General features: G+C 31.9%; 2 protein-coding genes across 3 annotated transcripts in view; one reads left to right on the top strand and one right to left on the bottom strand.

Moving 5' to 3' along the window:
* The window catches only part of LOC121122175 (protein amalgam), a 177,283-nt gene that overhangs the window by 155,075 nt on the left and 6,665 nt on the right, over positions 1-15,543 (top strand). For both annotated transcript variants that reach the window (XM_071889802.1, XM_040717185.2), the window contains exons 7-9: positions 8,568-8,684; positions 13,856-13,990; positions 14,049-14,213. In XM_071889802.1, coding sequence (XP_071745903.1) covers positions 8,568-8,684; positions 13,856-13,990; positions 14,049-14,213 — 417 coding nt within the window. The remainder of the gene's footprint in view (positions 1-8,567; positions 8,685-13,855; positions 13,991-14,048; positions 14,214-15,543) is intronic.
* LOC121122172 (uncharacterized) lies at positions 8,686-11,107 on the bottom strand. The gene is made up of 5 exons (XM_071889800.1): positions 10,963-11,107; positions 10,669-10,806; positions 10,255-10,613; positions 9,844-10,200; positions 8,686-9,788 (listed from the first exon to the last, which is right to left on the bottom strand). Exons 1-5 carry the CDS (start codon positions 11,105-11,107, stop codon positions 8,838-8,840), a joined length of 1,950 nt encoding a protein of 649 aa, XP_071745901.1. The 3' UTR covers positions 8,686-8,837.

Genomic DNA, 15,543 nt, shown 5'->3' with positions numbered 1-15,543 from the left:
ATGAGAAAATAACATCCTTTCCTAAATAGATTCAATTATATTCAAAACCTATTTGAACGTTCATGTGTTCTCATAAAGGGCTGAGCGTAACCCTGATAATTTGTTGTGGAGTCCTTGTTGGAATCAAAGTATAATCGGGGATCGTCAACGGAGTAATACTAGCCAATGCCCTTGTTTATTTCCTTTTCTCCTTCCTCTTTTGTCACAGATGATTGTAGCTGATCTAATGAAACGTCATGAAAATTATTATTTCTCTCCTACATAACATTCTTCAAATTGTCAGGGCTACCATTTTAATTTTCGGTTTTTCTAACATGCCCATCTATACTTGATTTTCATCACTGAGTATAGATATAGAAATTAGACCGTAAGACGATATTATAACATATTTTTAATAAATTTTAGAGTCGGATATTTAATCAAACTAGGCAATAGAGGAAGAGATTGTGATAGGACAATATTTGTATGTCTCGTTTTGTCATCTAATAGCTCATTATTTTTCTTAATATTGATGAATAAAGAGTTTTCTTTGTTATAAAACTTGGTTTTTTAGGCCTTCAAAATAGGCGATCTCAACAATGTTGACGTTAAGTGAAAACCGTATATAAGGAAAAAAAATCATTCTAACTGCATATCACATATAACATGGCGTAACCTTAGTAACACAAAAATTGAAGCAAGTGTTCTTCAAGGCTAATGCTATATATAAAATTAGTGTTTAGTCAACTCAAGCATTATTATTATTAGCCTTGAATCGTTAATTTATACACTCGAATCAAATTAGGAGACAATTTTAAAATGGAGAAAAAAACCCTGTAGTCTTGGTTTTTAATCCTTCCCTCCTCAACACATAACAAGAAAAATATTAACTCATTATTATAAGTTGAAGTTCTGAAATTTTTGCTTGGAAATTATATTAATAATATACTAGGACGAACACGCTATCTTAAAGATAGCCAATGAAAAAATTAAAAAGATTTTATTTGTATATTGCTTATTTATTTTAAAATTCTAAACTAAAACGATTTAATTTAAACTATAATTATATAATAGGTAAATAATACCTATTGTAAACCTCCTTGTATACAACATTATTTGTTCTGTCCATTTTATGTAAATATAATCAGATTTGCAAACCTTTTGACATTGTTGAAAATGCAACACATCATATGAAAATACTGATATTTTTCAATTTTTCAAATGTTTGACCTTGTGATTTATTTATGCGTCCAGAATTTTGTTTTTGTTTGCAACTTGAACAATGTTGTAGTTTTTTAAAGTTTTCTCGAGCTCATGAATAAGGGAGAGCAAATTTGAGTATCTATTGTAAAGTTATCAGATAGTCCATTGAAATCTGAGCACTTACCCATTCAATAATCAATGAAGGTTGAGTGATTGAAATTAATTCATATTTCGATATATTGACACATAATCAATGAATTACAAAATAAAATGAACATAAGCTCTCTAAATTATTACAAGTCAAGAAAATGATACTTGTACGTGATTGACGAATTTCCATGTGCGCAATCAAAGCAGTTGGGCGTCTACACTATCAGCAACTGTGAAACATTAGAGAAGAAGAAAGGCTCTGTCAAAAAGGCCATACCAGACCTGGAGGAGTGACAGAAAAAAGCCAAAAAAATGATCATTAGAAAGTGCAAAAGTCTACATTGTGTTTTTTTTTTCAAAAACAATAAATAGTTTGTTGGACTTGGAGTCGAATTAAGGATCAACGTGGCAGTAATTTATTTCTTTATCTTTGGTAGATACGGAGTGGAATTTGTCCTAATTTGCCTTTTTTTCACGACTGATTGCAGCTAATTTAATAAAATGTCATGAGAACAAAGCTGATCTCCTTTCAAACATTCTCAAATTGTCAGGGTTTCTTGTTTTATGTTTCGGCAGATCATACTTTTTACAATTATAACTTGAGTCGACTTTTAACGACTCAACTCAAGTCAACACAACACTTATATAAACTAATGAGACTGTAAGGGAAAGAGGGGTCATGTATATATATCAAGAATGCTTTTTCTTATCTCTAATTCTGATTCGTCTAAAATTATGTATATGCGCTTTTGCATCTCTTGCGCAGTTTATTGTTATATCACGTTTTTTGACTAAGATTAATCAAAATATGCAATTTCATACAAGTCAACGTTTCGGAGAGGGTTATGTATTTTTCTTTAGAATAAACCAGAAATTTGAAATTTTAATTCAAGCCATAGTTCATAATTATGCTCTAAAAAATTAAAAAGTTTATTTTGAAACAAAAAAACATAACCCTCATTATCTACGGATGGTATGTATATTCTATATTTTTGATCGATTTGATTGATTTTGATCGTGAATCCTGAACATAATTCGTAAACCTAGTTTTTGTTTACTTGATATAGTTCAACCAACTTGGCTCCTCTTTCCTTTTAGCCTCTTTATTATAAACGATTAAAAACATCGGGAGCTACTATTTGAATGCAACAATGAGCTATAGGGTCAACAAACAAATTAAAAATTATGAGTAGATATAAATACTGCAAGTGTGTGTATGTTATACCCCGCTTGTGAGTTATTTATGAGATTCAAATAAGGGTAGAAGTCGTGGAAATGAGTTTTATCTTTGTATATTTTAATCATAAAATTATATTTCATTTTGTTAAAAACATTTATATTCATGCTGAGTGAGAACTGATAATGCATCAGAAGATGGCGTCTCCTTCCATTATAATGCAATTTAAGACGTCTGTGAAACGCTCTCTTATAATAATTACTTTTCATTTGTATATGGAAGTTGCAGTTTTTTGATATATGAGTTTTGCAATCCTCAATTTGTGCTATTTGACAATTCTTTGGGCTCAGAAACTTCAAGGATGCAATTGCAAAAAAACTCATCAATGTATTATTAAAATAAACAACAAATGGAAATTCTTACGTATGACCTTCTACGTAGAGATAGGACGAGTCTTGGACCCGAATCCAAAAGTAACCGGCTATCGTATAAGTAAACTAGTATTATCCGAAAAGATCCGAACCGGCATTGGATACTCGAACATATATGGATTATAAAAAAGACCTGAGGGATTTTCTGGATCTTAATAAGCTTATAAGCTTATACTATTACTTAAAACTTATACATAGTTATAAAAAATAGATATTAGTGAATAGGTTAAGAATAACGATAAGGCGTTGTGAAGGTATGACTTTTACCTACAAGCGGTTTTTGACAGAAATGCACTTGACCGTGAATTATTGTACTCCGAGTATGGAGGTCTCAAAGGAAGAAATTCGCAATATTGTACATTTTTACTACCTGAAAAGGAAAAACGCGCAAAAGTGACCAAGAAAATTTTCAATGTATAAGGGATCAATACTCTATTGGTTCGTCTTGCAAAACTGCTGTTCGAGACATTTTTTCCCCCCGCTCAACTCTGCCCTCTACTGTGAACAGCTCTAACGTTTGAAGCTTACAATCGAACAGAAGCTACTGTCAGTATTGGTAAATAAGAGACAACAAAGCATCATCAAGACAACGCCAGGCCGCATACATATTTAATGACGAGTCAGAAGCTACGGGAGATCAGATGACAAGTTATTATTTATTCACCCTACAGTCCGTACCTGTCACTAAGTGACTTCCATCTGTTCCTGTCAATGGACAATGCGCTTTGGGGTACAATTTTTTTGCCAATCGGGACAAGGGCTTCTACGAAAAGGGCATTATGAAGTTGTTGGATTCTCGTTGGCGACAAGTTATTAAGCAGAATGGGGATACTTGGTGTAAATCGAATGATAGTAACATTTCTTATAAAGCATTGAAATATTGCAAAAAATACAAATTTACTTTTCCCGAAACGTATTAACATTGAAAATAGTAAATCCATTTATCTAGATGAGTGCTTGGAGCGCCATTTACATAAATGGTTGCATCGCGCGATTATTCCACACGGCGTTGCCTATCTCACAAGCACAAAAATATTCCCAACTGATTTTGGACCTCTTTCTGTTTCTTTTCAGAGGAGAGGTTGCGAGATACATAAAGGAAACGCCGTATCCAATATTATTGTTACAATAATTATACATAGTAATAAAATTGGATTCTTTATTGTTTCAGTATTAGTAATCAGTGAAAATGTAACATTAATTTGGATCTTATTTTATTTAGGTCTGGACTTTGAGTATAAAGTTTGAGACAAGTATCTGTCTAATTTAGATTTTGGATTATATGTACCCCAAATTTACTTAAATATTTATTTTTTAAAGATCCGAACCGATCCGTGTCAGAGAAAACGTGGATATGTCCACTCTTTACAGTCCCAATTTTGCAAACCATATAGAAAGATCCCTAAAACTACGCTTTAAAAAAAATTACAAATCTAATTTTAGAGGTGTTATATTCAGGAAATCACTCATTTATTTTCTAAATACTAGCAAGAACAGGCAGTCAATTACATATGAAAAAATTAATTAAAAAAATAACAATTTAAAAAAACAAAAAATCAGAAAATTCTGCCAATGTCTAATGGATGTTTTAGGGTCAACCCACACTTTTTTGTATCCCCTCCCTGTTTCTAATACTTGGACATCGCATATATCTCCATACTTAAAGTTGTATAAAATATAACCATAGAACGTGCTATATTCTTTCAAGTTGGTAATCTGAAGAGTGTATTATATTTTCCAAAGCTGATATATTTATTCTTCAGGAGAGATCATCTAGGTATAAAGTAGTTATGAATGACTGTTAGTGTTGGATGAGTAAAATAAACTAAATAGACTGCAGTAATATCAATCCGGTCCTATTACAATTTGTCAGTCCTAGAACTGGTTCTTATCGGTCTTTTGTAGAAACTACAACAGCTAAAATTACGTAGTTTCTAATAAATACGTCATTTGAGTAGCTGAAGTTTCAAGATAATTCATAACACCTTCCAAAAAGACAAAATACCTTAACTTAAAAGTAGGAGTTGTGTGACTAGAACGTATTACTATTGTACGTTCTAGCTATCATTTATTATTTTCTTCGTTTTTATATTCTTCAATTCTAGCTTTTTTTACATCCCCAAAATGCTACCAATTAGCATAAGGTGTTATAAGTGTAAGTCCTTGCTTGTCTCAGAGTAGAATTGAGAGTCGAAAACGGAGTTTTTCCTCCCTATATCGCGTCCGCCGGATTTTATGTTTTTTATAAAGAAAAATCGAATTTTTTTTTCTTAATAAACCTTTTTTTTTTGGGGGGCTAAAGCCCCTCCGCAGATGCCCCTGATATCTAACTAGATACGAAGTAGGTCTTGTGTTTTAAGGATTGATCTTATCTAGTGGTACACTTAATTTAAATTTTTATTAATCGGAAATTATTTATCGATTGTCTTCAAACTCTGTGACTCAAGATTCTTTATTCCAAATTTTTGACTCAATTAACAAAACCAGAGCAAACCAGAACGAGTAAAATGGAGTAACAAAGGAGTTAAATTTTGAAGCTTCTCTCATGCGGCATGTCCCCCATTGCCATATCCAAGGAGCTCGGGTCAGCTTCAGTGAGACATGTCTTCAGAACAAAAAATCCAGCTCAAACCATGGTTGTTGTGGCTAGCACAGACAAAGTCTGGCCTCCCATTTTTTGTGGAGAGGAGAGAGTGCTTCAATGCAGATGCTTACATTTACTTTCTATTTAAAAAAGGGATACCTTGGGCCAGGGAAAAGTTTGGGGACAACGGAGCTCTATGTCATTGCGCCGTAAAAACCCAGCCCATCCTGAGAGACAACGTTCAATACTTTTGGGACCTCAATATAGGGTCGCCCTTCTTTTCAGAAGCGAACCCCTTTGGACTACTCTATCAAGGTGCATCTGGATGAGAAGGTGTGTGCTCCTCCTCACAGGAGTGTTCAGTCTCAGAGGCTTCCTTCAAGAAGGAGTGGACCAAGCTCGAGTTTGATTATATAATTAAGCCCTGAAATGGATTTAGGCCTCGTATTGAGGCAATTATTAGAGCTAAGGTCTCACATATTAAATAAATGCTGTGCCAATCAATATTCCGTGATGATTTTGTTAAATAAATGTTTCTAACAAAACCTTTCGTTTAAATTTGACTTTTGAAAAATTTAAAAATAAATAAAATGTGTACCTGTAGAAGAGATCAACCCTGCATTTCGATGATTTATTGAAACGTAATGAAAGCTAAGCTTCTCTTCTCTAAAAAATGTTTTAATTGTCAGGGTTTCAATGTTCATTTTCTTTTCTTTTTTACAAACCGAAGTGCTTACCATTTAAACGCTAGTTTTAGCGTCAACCCACGTTATTTGCCCTCACAGATGTGTTCCCACTCCTAATATTACTCCAATCTCTACACATTATATTTTCTATAAATATATTTTTCTTCACCCTCCCTCAAAACTGAAGATATTCAAATATAACACACATGAAGAAAGAAAAATCGTCTTCATTATATGTAATAATAATCATGGAAAACAAAATATATGTATACTACGAGCCAATTTCTATCTTCCCCCTCCTTTCCCCTTTGCAGTTTACATTTAAGGTCATTTACATGCATGAAAAACTTTTTTGTATAATGAGTGGTGATTTATAAAAAAAAAAGATAGTTGATGAGGAACTGACGAAAAAAATAATATAATAATGCGTTAAGAGAAGATTCTTTTATAATTGAACTGGATTTCATTAGAACAATTAATTATTATTCATGGGGTGTGGTATATATTTATATATGAGATAAGTCAACATAAAAACAACCTTGTATAAATATTAGGTTGGGGAAAAAGTAACTTCGTATTAATTGCTTTATAATAAGTGTTAGAATCGTCCGATTAAGCCAAGTATGCCCAATTCTGTTTGATGACTTGTTGCCAACAATAATCCAACTTCGTAAATGTCCTTCTCGTAGAAGATCTTGTTTCTATTGGCAAAAACTCTAGATAATTTATTTTCACAAATCTCCATTGACACCTATTTGTAGAAGCTCGTTGGGTATAGACAGGAACAGATAGTAGTCACTTGGTGCGAGGCTGAAACTATAGGGGGATGCATAAGAGCTTATGGAGCGTTATCAAAGCTGCGTGCCCCCTGACGTTATCTTGATGAACCACGATTCGAGTTTCTTTTTGTATCCAGCCTTCTGTAAATGGTTCAAAAGGGTTTTATGATCAATATTCAGGTCCTGGTCGATGGTAACATGACGATCTATCTCGATATTTTCCATGATTTTATCGATATTTTTGACTACAGGTTTATCAGTGCGTGGCGCATCATTCACCACCACCCATACACCGGAACAAAATCGCTGGAACCTCTATTGTGCAACAAGAACCAAAAGAGTATCGAAAAGTTCGAAGCATTTTTTCCTTTCAGGTACTAAAATTGTAAAATATGGCGAATTTCTTCCTTTTAGACCTCCATACTCAACGCACGATAATTCAAGACTGAACCAGTCAAGCGTAATACTGTCCCAAAAAGTGTTTGTAGTATAGTTAGTTTGAAAAAAGGATGGGAAATACGAAAATACTTCTTTCCCCAACTTATAATCTTAAAATGGAAAAATTCCAAATTTTTAGAATAAACACCCTGACCATAAATTATCAAAATCGTTGCTGATGTTTTGACAATGTATACACTCAAATAGAATGATCCAGCGATAGTACTCGTTATACTTCGAAGTTATTATACATTGATACTTTGCTTCGATAAAATACATTTACTATTCTATTATAGAGGATAAACTGCCTAACAAATCTTCAGTGTTACCTTATTGCCCATCAACATTTCATCCCTCTATTACAGAGTTTCATGATATATCTGAGCTTAATATAATTAAAAATATGTTATTACATCGTTATAAAACCTTATTTCTATCATGTATATAAAAATTAGGCATTACAGTATATAAAAAAAGATCTTTTTCTTTAATCATCCTACTTTTCTCGTCACTAATCAACCCTAAAAAATTAATATGTACAAATCTTGCCATTTTCAGTACATACTACTTTGATTATATTCAAATATCAGTGTTCATCATTTGCATCAAGCAGTATTCAATGCAGATGTTATGTCTTTTTTAATTTTTAAAGCCATTTGATGAAGTTTCATGAAGATTTATTGGAAATTTGTCTACTTTAAGTAGTAAAATATCAACTTTGAGCCCCCCCCCCAAGGTGGCTTTTCCTTCAGTTATGATGCAATTTGTGACGTAAGTGAAAATGATTTTTAAATAAGTCCTCTAGATGACTAATTGTCAATTATGATGCAATTTTTTTTGACGTCAGTGAAAACGCTCCTATTAACTAATATGCTCTTTTTTTATTAAAAAAGTGTTTTTTTAGTAAGGATGCTTTGCTTAGTAACAAGTGAAATTAGAACTGAGCCACTACTACTAGCAATTAAACTTCGATATTTAAGGCAATACGTAGATAATTTACCATCTTTATACACTTCAAAAGTGTCTATAAATAAAAGATGACTGGGTCCTAACTGAATAGAAATAACAAAATATTTGTACGAGAGGATTACAAAGTCGTCACTTATAATTATTATTTTATTTACCTTTTCTTACTTATAGCAGGACCAGATATTACGTTTCCTTCAGTAACTCGAGAGGACCATGGAGCCTATTTATGTATTGCAAGCAACAACGTACCTCCAGCAATCAGTCGAAGAATAATTATGAACGTGCTCTGTAAGTTTCTTTCCTTTATTTATATTTGTTCTACATGAGATTTTGTCCTGATACAATTATATAACCTACCTGGCAACAAAGGAACAATTTTTCGTTTCTTAAGGTACAAAATCTCAAAATGTTTTATGTTTAAAATAAAATGTGATAATTTATTTAGCTTGAAACCAAATCAATATACGACCTTTCGTTCTCAATAATAACATAATCATCTCTTTCGAAAGCTACACGGTAAGGCAAATTCTTCACAGTAGCAAGATAAAAAAACATTTTAGTACGTAGATCTGCATCAGCTGGATCCATTGACTCGTAGTCCAACGTATGAGTAAAGCTATTGTCAATCATACGAACTCTATCAATGAATTTCTTATGAAAAAGAAAAGGTATAGGCACATCATTGATGGTCGAACCAGAGATTTGGACTTTACTTTCGTCATTGGGAGTATACTCTGTATTCATCATCAATCCGTAATTTGAATTGCTCAACTTTAGGGAATGAATACATAAAGACCTGGGTAGTTGACTCTGCTTTAACTCAAAGAGAAGTCCCACTGAGCAAAAACTTGCTTCACAATTAGATAATGAAAATAAATTAGGACCCTTTTCAATATTGCTTGATGAGAAGTGATATCCAATGCGTGCTCCATTAACAATATTATTATTTAATCTAACTTCATCTATAAAGTTATGTATAGCGATTCCTTCAGCTATTGAAGTTGTTCGTATGGCATCACTGGTTGATTCTATATGATTTAATTCAATCAGCCCATAACGAACATCCTTTAAATAAATGGCTGATGAATCTAAACTATTCAAATAGAAAACGTTTCCTTTAATGCAAATTCCATTTCCGGACTCAAGATGAACTCCTACACTCTTGACCTCCTCATCCCACTGACTAAGTTCAAATAAACAACCACTGATATTGAGACTGAAGTTGGATGTTTTCATAGGAGAAATATGAATGGCGTCTTGAATGTGGGAAAAGGTTGAGTCAATGAAGAAATAGGAGCAATCCTGATGCGAGTCGTCATGATCAATAAATGTAATAAAACTGAGGCTATCAGACGCATAACAATTTTCAAATTCCATACGAATCCTTGAACCCTAAGGAAATAAATAATGATTGTAAAAAAAAGTAGGTCCAAAAATGGATCATCACCTTTGGACAAATCATACGCTGACATTCTTCTAATCCATCAAAGATGGAAAAAGTAACTTGTAACTCTGTTGTATTTTCATTATTTCCAATGACATACAACGAAGTATTAGCAGAGCTTTCTATGATACAACCGTTAATCTCCGTTCTACCCCCAAGTAAATAAATATCCTCACTAATACCATTCTGAACTGGCTCTGCTCTTTCATCAAGATTCGATCCATTGACTTCAATTTGTAAATTCGACAAGTATAATTTCTTACATGACTCCCATTTGACTATAGATCCACATATTTTAACATCTGACTTTGAACTTCCAATAATGGACACACTTTTTTTAATTTGTAGAGTTTTGTTAGACTGCGAAATAAAATGAATCATTCATTATTATTTATAATAAAACTACTCATATACTTTTTTGCTGCAGTCATAATCCCCTCTTTCCAAATAAATTACATCGGAATCTTGAGCTATTTTCAATGCAGTTTGTAGATCATTCACAACAAATTGCTTAGTACTATTAACTCCCTTAGTTCCATGAGGATCCACAATGACTTTGGCCCGTATTTTGTAATCATTTCCTTCATCAAAGATTAGAGAATTATCTTCATCTAAAAAGTCTGGTAGGAAGTAAGGTCTATCTTCCGCAATAAGTTTCAGTTGTGTTATATTTGAAGCTTCTTTAAACGAAGAACATTGAATGGCTTTAGAGTAAGGCTCAAGGTGAAGTATGGCTTGGTTCTGAAGAAAGTACACAAGGCTATAATGCTCATCTGAAATTTGTACAATACGTTATAAAGGTTAAGGTCTATCAAGTGTGCGTTTTACCCAGAGTTTTTTCCGATTCTTTTTGCATTATGCTCTTCAAAACTACATTTGAGTGATCAAGTGCTTGCGTAAAGTACTGAGCATCAATGAGTCCCTTTATATGATCCAATATCCAGGTAATAAAATCTTGAACCTCCTGGACAAGAGTTTCGAAAGATGATTTATAAATAAGAACATTAATTAATGGAATGCACAATCATTTAGTTTACAAAGCAATTCTCTTATCGAATGAGAAAACAAATTGCTAAAAAAAAATATTCAAAACCCTTGTCGCATAATAATATATAAATCCCTCATTTTGAAGGGAGTTCCAAATTCCTTGATGGATATCCTCGCCAGAAGCCGGTTCTGAAAGCCATGAAATATAGTCCTTTAATACATCTTCAACCATCAAAGGGCAGTTCTTTTGTAGGATTGTAGCAAGTTCAGATGGTGGCATAGGATCTACTTGGTACTCATTTTTCCTAAAAAAGTTCGAGCAAAGTCCGAAAAACGGACCCGTCTTCTGATCCCATTTTTGAAAGCGTTTTGTTTACAAAAAACGGTTGTTAAGGTTAAGAGATTGGTGTAAACATTCAAACAATGATAGTTTATACCCATGGAGGAGCACAAGTCCCAATCACGCAACCTGCTCTAGAAAAGAACATCATTATTATTTTTTTTTTTTTGATAAATTCAACTTTGTAAAGTCATATAAGCTTTGTACAATTATAAGACTATAATATTTTGTCGTAGTTCACTTTTGGGGTAACATTTGAAATTCTAAAAATTGTATTTGGCCAAAAAAGGATGGATATATGTTAAAAGGTTTTATAAATTAAACTTTAACAACATTATTAAACTGATGAATTTGCCACTCAGAAATAAATTGTCAACTTCAGATCGGGTTTGTAGAAGATTATATAGTATGTTTCATTCAAATAATATTAAATATTATATCCTCTATTGATCTTTAAATAATAATGTAAATAATTCATAACGATGATAATATATTTATATGTTAGTTGCCGAAAAGAAAGGATTACTCATATCCCCAATTCATGAGTTTAGAAGGATCAAAATAATGTAATTTTAAGTATTTTATTTAATTCAGCCGGGAGTTTCTAAAGTTGCATGTATTTATGCACGAAATTGTATGGATTTGGAATTAGAATAAGTTTTATTTTAATAATATTACATATTTGCAAATTAATGTTGCATTAATAATGTAATTAATTCATTAGGATGAACAATATTATTATTTTTGGTGGCAAAATAGAACCAATCGGAGACATCATTCAGACTGTATCGACTTTCTATATCCCCATTTATGAACATAAAAGGATCAAAATAATGTAATTTTTAGTAACTAGGTACATCCAATTCCTATAAAGTAAGAATTATGGCTGATTATTGAGCTGGGAGATCATTATTCACATGTATTTACTCACGGAGTCGGTTTGGAATACAGATAATTTGTATATTTATCTATGATTTTGAGTAACAAATTTTAAAATAGCTGCAAATTCGGAGCCAGGATCTCTAAATATTATAAATCCACCTTAAGAAACTATTGGAATAATACTCTAGAAATTCAATTTAAATTATCAGTGCCTAAAATAATAAATCAACATAAACAATTTCATTAAAACTACTGTCATATAAAAATTGATTATTCTTAATTTACAGTTTGGACTAATATTTTGTGATTTTGAGTCTGAATCCAACCATTTGCATTATACGACTCCAAATCCATTTGGCTCATTGTGCAAATACACTCAACTCTACCGACTTTATGAATTAAATTAATCACGTTAGTATCTAAAGATCAATCGAAGAATACCGCTTTATTAATTAATTATTTGAATGAAACTTACAACATAATGATCTTGTCCAAACACAAACTGAAGTAAATACTTTATTTTTGAAAGACAAATTCCTCAGTTTAATAATTAGTTTCATAATTTGTTAAACATTCAAGTTAGAAAACCCTTTAACATAAATTTACTTTGATTTTGAATTCTATACATTAAGTCAAGGTATAATTATTTTTTTCAAGAACAAATTTTTGGAATTTGAAATATTCTCCCAAAATGGAAGAATTGATTCAAATACCACGTGATTTTGAAATAAAACTACAACTACAGCAGATATTGTAGCTTTATAATTGTACAAAGTTCATATGAATTTACCAAGAGGAACTTTTCATCAAAAATGATGTTTTTCAACATAACAAGTTGCGTGATTGGAGCTTGTGCTCCTCCAGATAGTATTAAAACTCATTGTTTCTACTTACTATATTTAGAGCTCTGATTTCAACCAAGATACTTAGAGACATATTAACAGCCTAAACATCTAGCTTTTTGTAGCACTTTTTCATTTTCCATTATTTCTTTTAATGGTGAATAAGAAATCCCTATTTCAATTTATACTCAACGTTTTTAAATCTTAAATTTAGACTAGAGGTATTAGTTTTCATATGACGTCAGTATTCCTGATATTGACATTTTGGGGTCTTAACAAAAAAATACAAATATGCTATTATGTATTTAAAATATATATCATTAAACAATCTTATTCCCATATTTTAGGTATACATTAACAATTACGGTGGAAATAATAAGATATTTTCCTGTCATAATCTCTAGTTGTCAAAAAAAAAAAAAAAATACTCATTCAGATATTTCATAGGGATTTTCAGTACTTATTACTTTTATTAAATTCAAATATCAGTGTTTATCATGGGCATTAATTAGTATTCAATGCAGGTGTTAAGTTTTTTCTTACTCATTTCTTTAACTAGACAATCATAAAAGCAAATCGAGTTGAGACCTATTATATTAGCATATGATATAATTACTTAAAGCATTGAAAGGGTTAATCTCGAATCAAGTAAATATTATGTTGAAATTTATGGGGTTCCTAGCTTTCATCATTTGGGGGCTCACTACAAAAAATTATCGACGCTGTTATATAACTAGGTTTACTTTATATATATTTGGGGGGGGCTAGGGGTGTTCAGAAATTTTTAGAGGGGCTAAAGCCCTCCCCCCTCGATAAAGTTTAATTTCTTGATTTTGTATATTATATTTATTTATAATAGGAATTTAGAAAATATGTACAAGAGATCAGAATCTTGGAACTTTTTGTAATATTATGCTCACACAACCTCTTGTTCATGAAATTTTAACCACATCTTCCATTTTAGTTGCTCCAGAAATTCATATGGATGTCAGACTCACTCAAAAACCCCTAGGAGAGAGAGTTATACTCAATGCTACAATTCGTGGAAATCCACCTCCTATAGTGAAGTGGAAAAGAGCTGGACTAAAAATCCGTGGAGGTAATATGTATTATATGTACCCAGATATTTTAATTTAATTTTACTTTTCTTCTCTTAGGGAATGGAAGGCATCGAATATCCACTAAGGTCGAATCGAATGGTGTTATTTTTACTTCTCTTGAAATTATTAGCCTTGAAAAAGAGGATGATTATATGCAATATACTTGTGAAGCTTCAAATTCCAAAGGAACAGTCTTTGATTCTATTGAAATACACGTTCTAGGTATTATCATAATATATCATGTTAATGGGTCACATGATATATTTTAATAATATATCATGTGATCCATTAACCTAAAAGTAATTTTAAAATTTTTTCTAAATAAAAAAAAATATTAAATTATGAAGTTAAGTGCAATAATAAAGAGGGACTTCAGAGAACCCACCTTAAGTAAGACTCTTAAATCAAATAAACAAATAAAAACTCAACTACAGCTAAAAGTTTTGTGTACCGACTGTTCGGAAAGTCTTTGACCACTCTGATCGTCCCACAAAACCATGCGCACAACAGTGCAGGAAAATTTTATAAGATTATTATTCATGAATTTGATTTCCACCAGCTTCAATTACACTTTTAAGACGAGGTCGAGAGGCAGTACATAGTTATCCTCCTCCAATGGGATTCCACAGAGGCTTTGAGGTTCCTGTGGTAGACTATACTGGCTTTGGACTCAATATGCAACCTTATAGAAAAGTCCAAAGGATTTAGATTAAGGGATGGGAAGTCTTTGAACCGGAAATTCATTTTTTTTCAAGCTTTCTTTTTATTGTTCTACAACTTCTAGGGCAATCCCTGAGGGTTTCTCCATCCTCCACAAGCCACTGCCTTGTATACTTTATGAGATTTAACTTTCAGCCTCTTAATAATGTCAGAGTTGCTATGGTCGGCGCAGACCAATGTGGTAACCTCTAAGCTTTTTGATTCTATTTTTATTACGAATTAACATATAACAATGTTAAACCACTTTTTCTTTCGCAAAGAAATCCAGTTTCAGCTGATATAAATGGATAAATTTGATTGGAGCTTTACAAAATTTCTTAAATCCGATGTGATCAAAGACTTTTCGAACGCCAACTGTTTAACTTATCCCACAAATTTGAATACGATACCTATAATTGACTCAAATGTGTCTATGGGATATTGAAATTATATTCGTATCATTTGACGAACTATCTTCAATTGCTATCAACAAATTATTCTGCTTAACCATATGGAGGGCCACCGAATGCACTATATTAGTATCAAAAGTTCATTGTCACGATGAAATAATGAGAAAATGAATATATTATATTCGAAAAAAAGTAATATCGGGGCCAAATTAAGTCATAATTCAAATTAGGCTTTTAAACTGCAGTTAACATTTTGAAGTATCTTAAATCATTCCAGAAATTTTAATTCAAAGCCTAAAATTGGTTGAAATATATCTGTAAAATATTAGGCTGTTTGCATATGATGTAAAGAAACCAAATGGATACTTCTTTAATTCTTGATTTTTGTTCAAGGTTCTTTTGGTGTTAATTGACTTTTATGTAAGGATGGAACCTAAAAATCA

Source organism: Lepeophtheirus salmonis, chromosome 7, assembly GCF_016086655.4.
Source record: "Lepeophtheirus salmonis chromosome 7, UVic_Lsal_1.4, whole genome shotgun sequence".
In the NCBI taxonomy this organism is placed as follows: domain Eukaryota; kingdom Metazoa; phylum Arthropoda; class Copepoda; order Siphonostomatoida; family Caligidae; genus Lepeophtheirus; species Lepeophtheirus salmonis.
The sequence above is the reverse complement of the archived record's forward strand: the minus strand, read 5'-3'. Positions and strand labels throughout refer to the sequence as shown.

Excerpts from the sequence above, each read along its gene's own strand:
- LOC121122172 (XM_071889800.1), bottom strand. The coding sequence starts at position 11,107 with ATGCCACCATCTGAACTTGCTACAATCCTACAAAAGAACTGCCCTTTG. Across the intron at positions 10,807-10,962 it reads TTGGAACTCCCTTCAAAATG|AGGAGGTTCAAGATTTTATT; the intron begins AGGGATTTATAT and ends AAACTCTTGTCC. Across the intron at positions 10,614-10,668 it reads AGAATCGGAAAAAACTCTGG|ATGAGCATTATAGCCTTGTG; the intron begins GTAAAACGCACA and ends TACAAATTTCAG.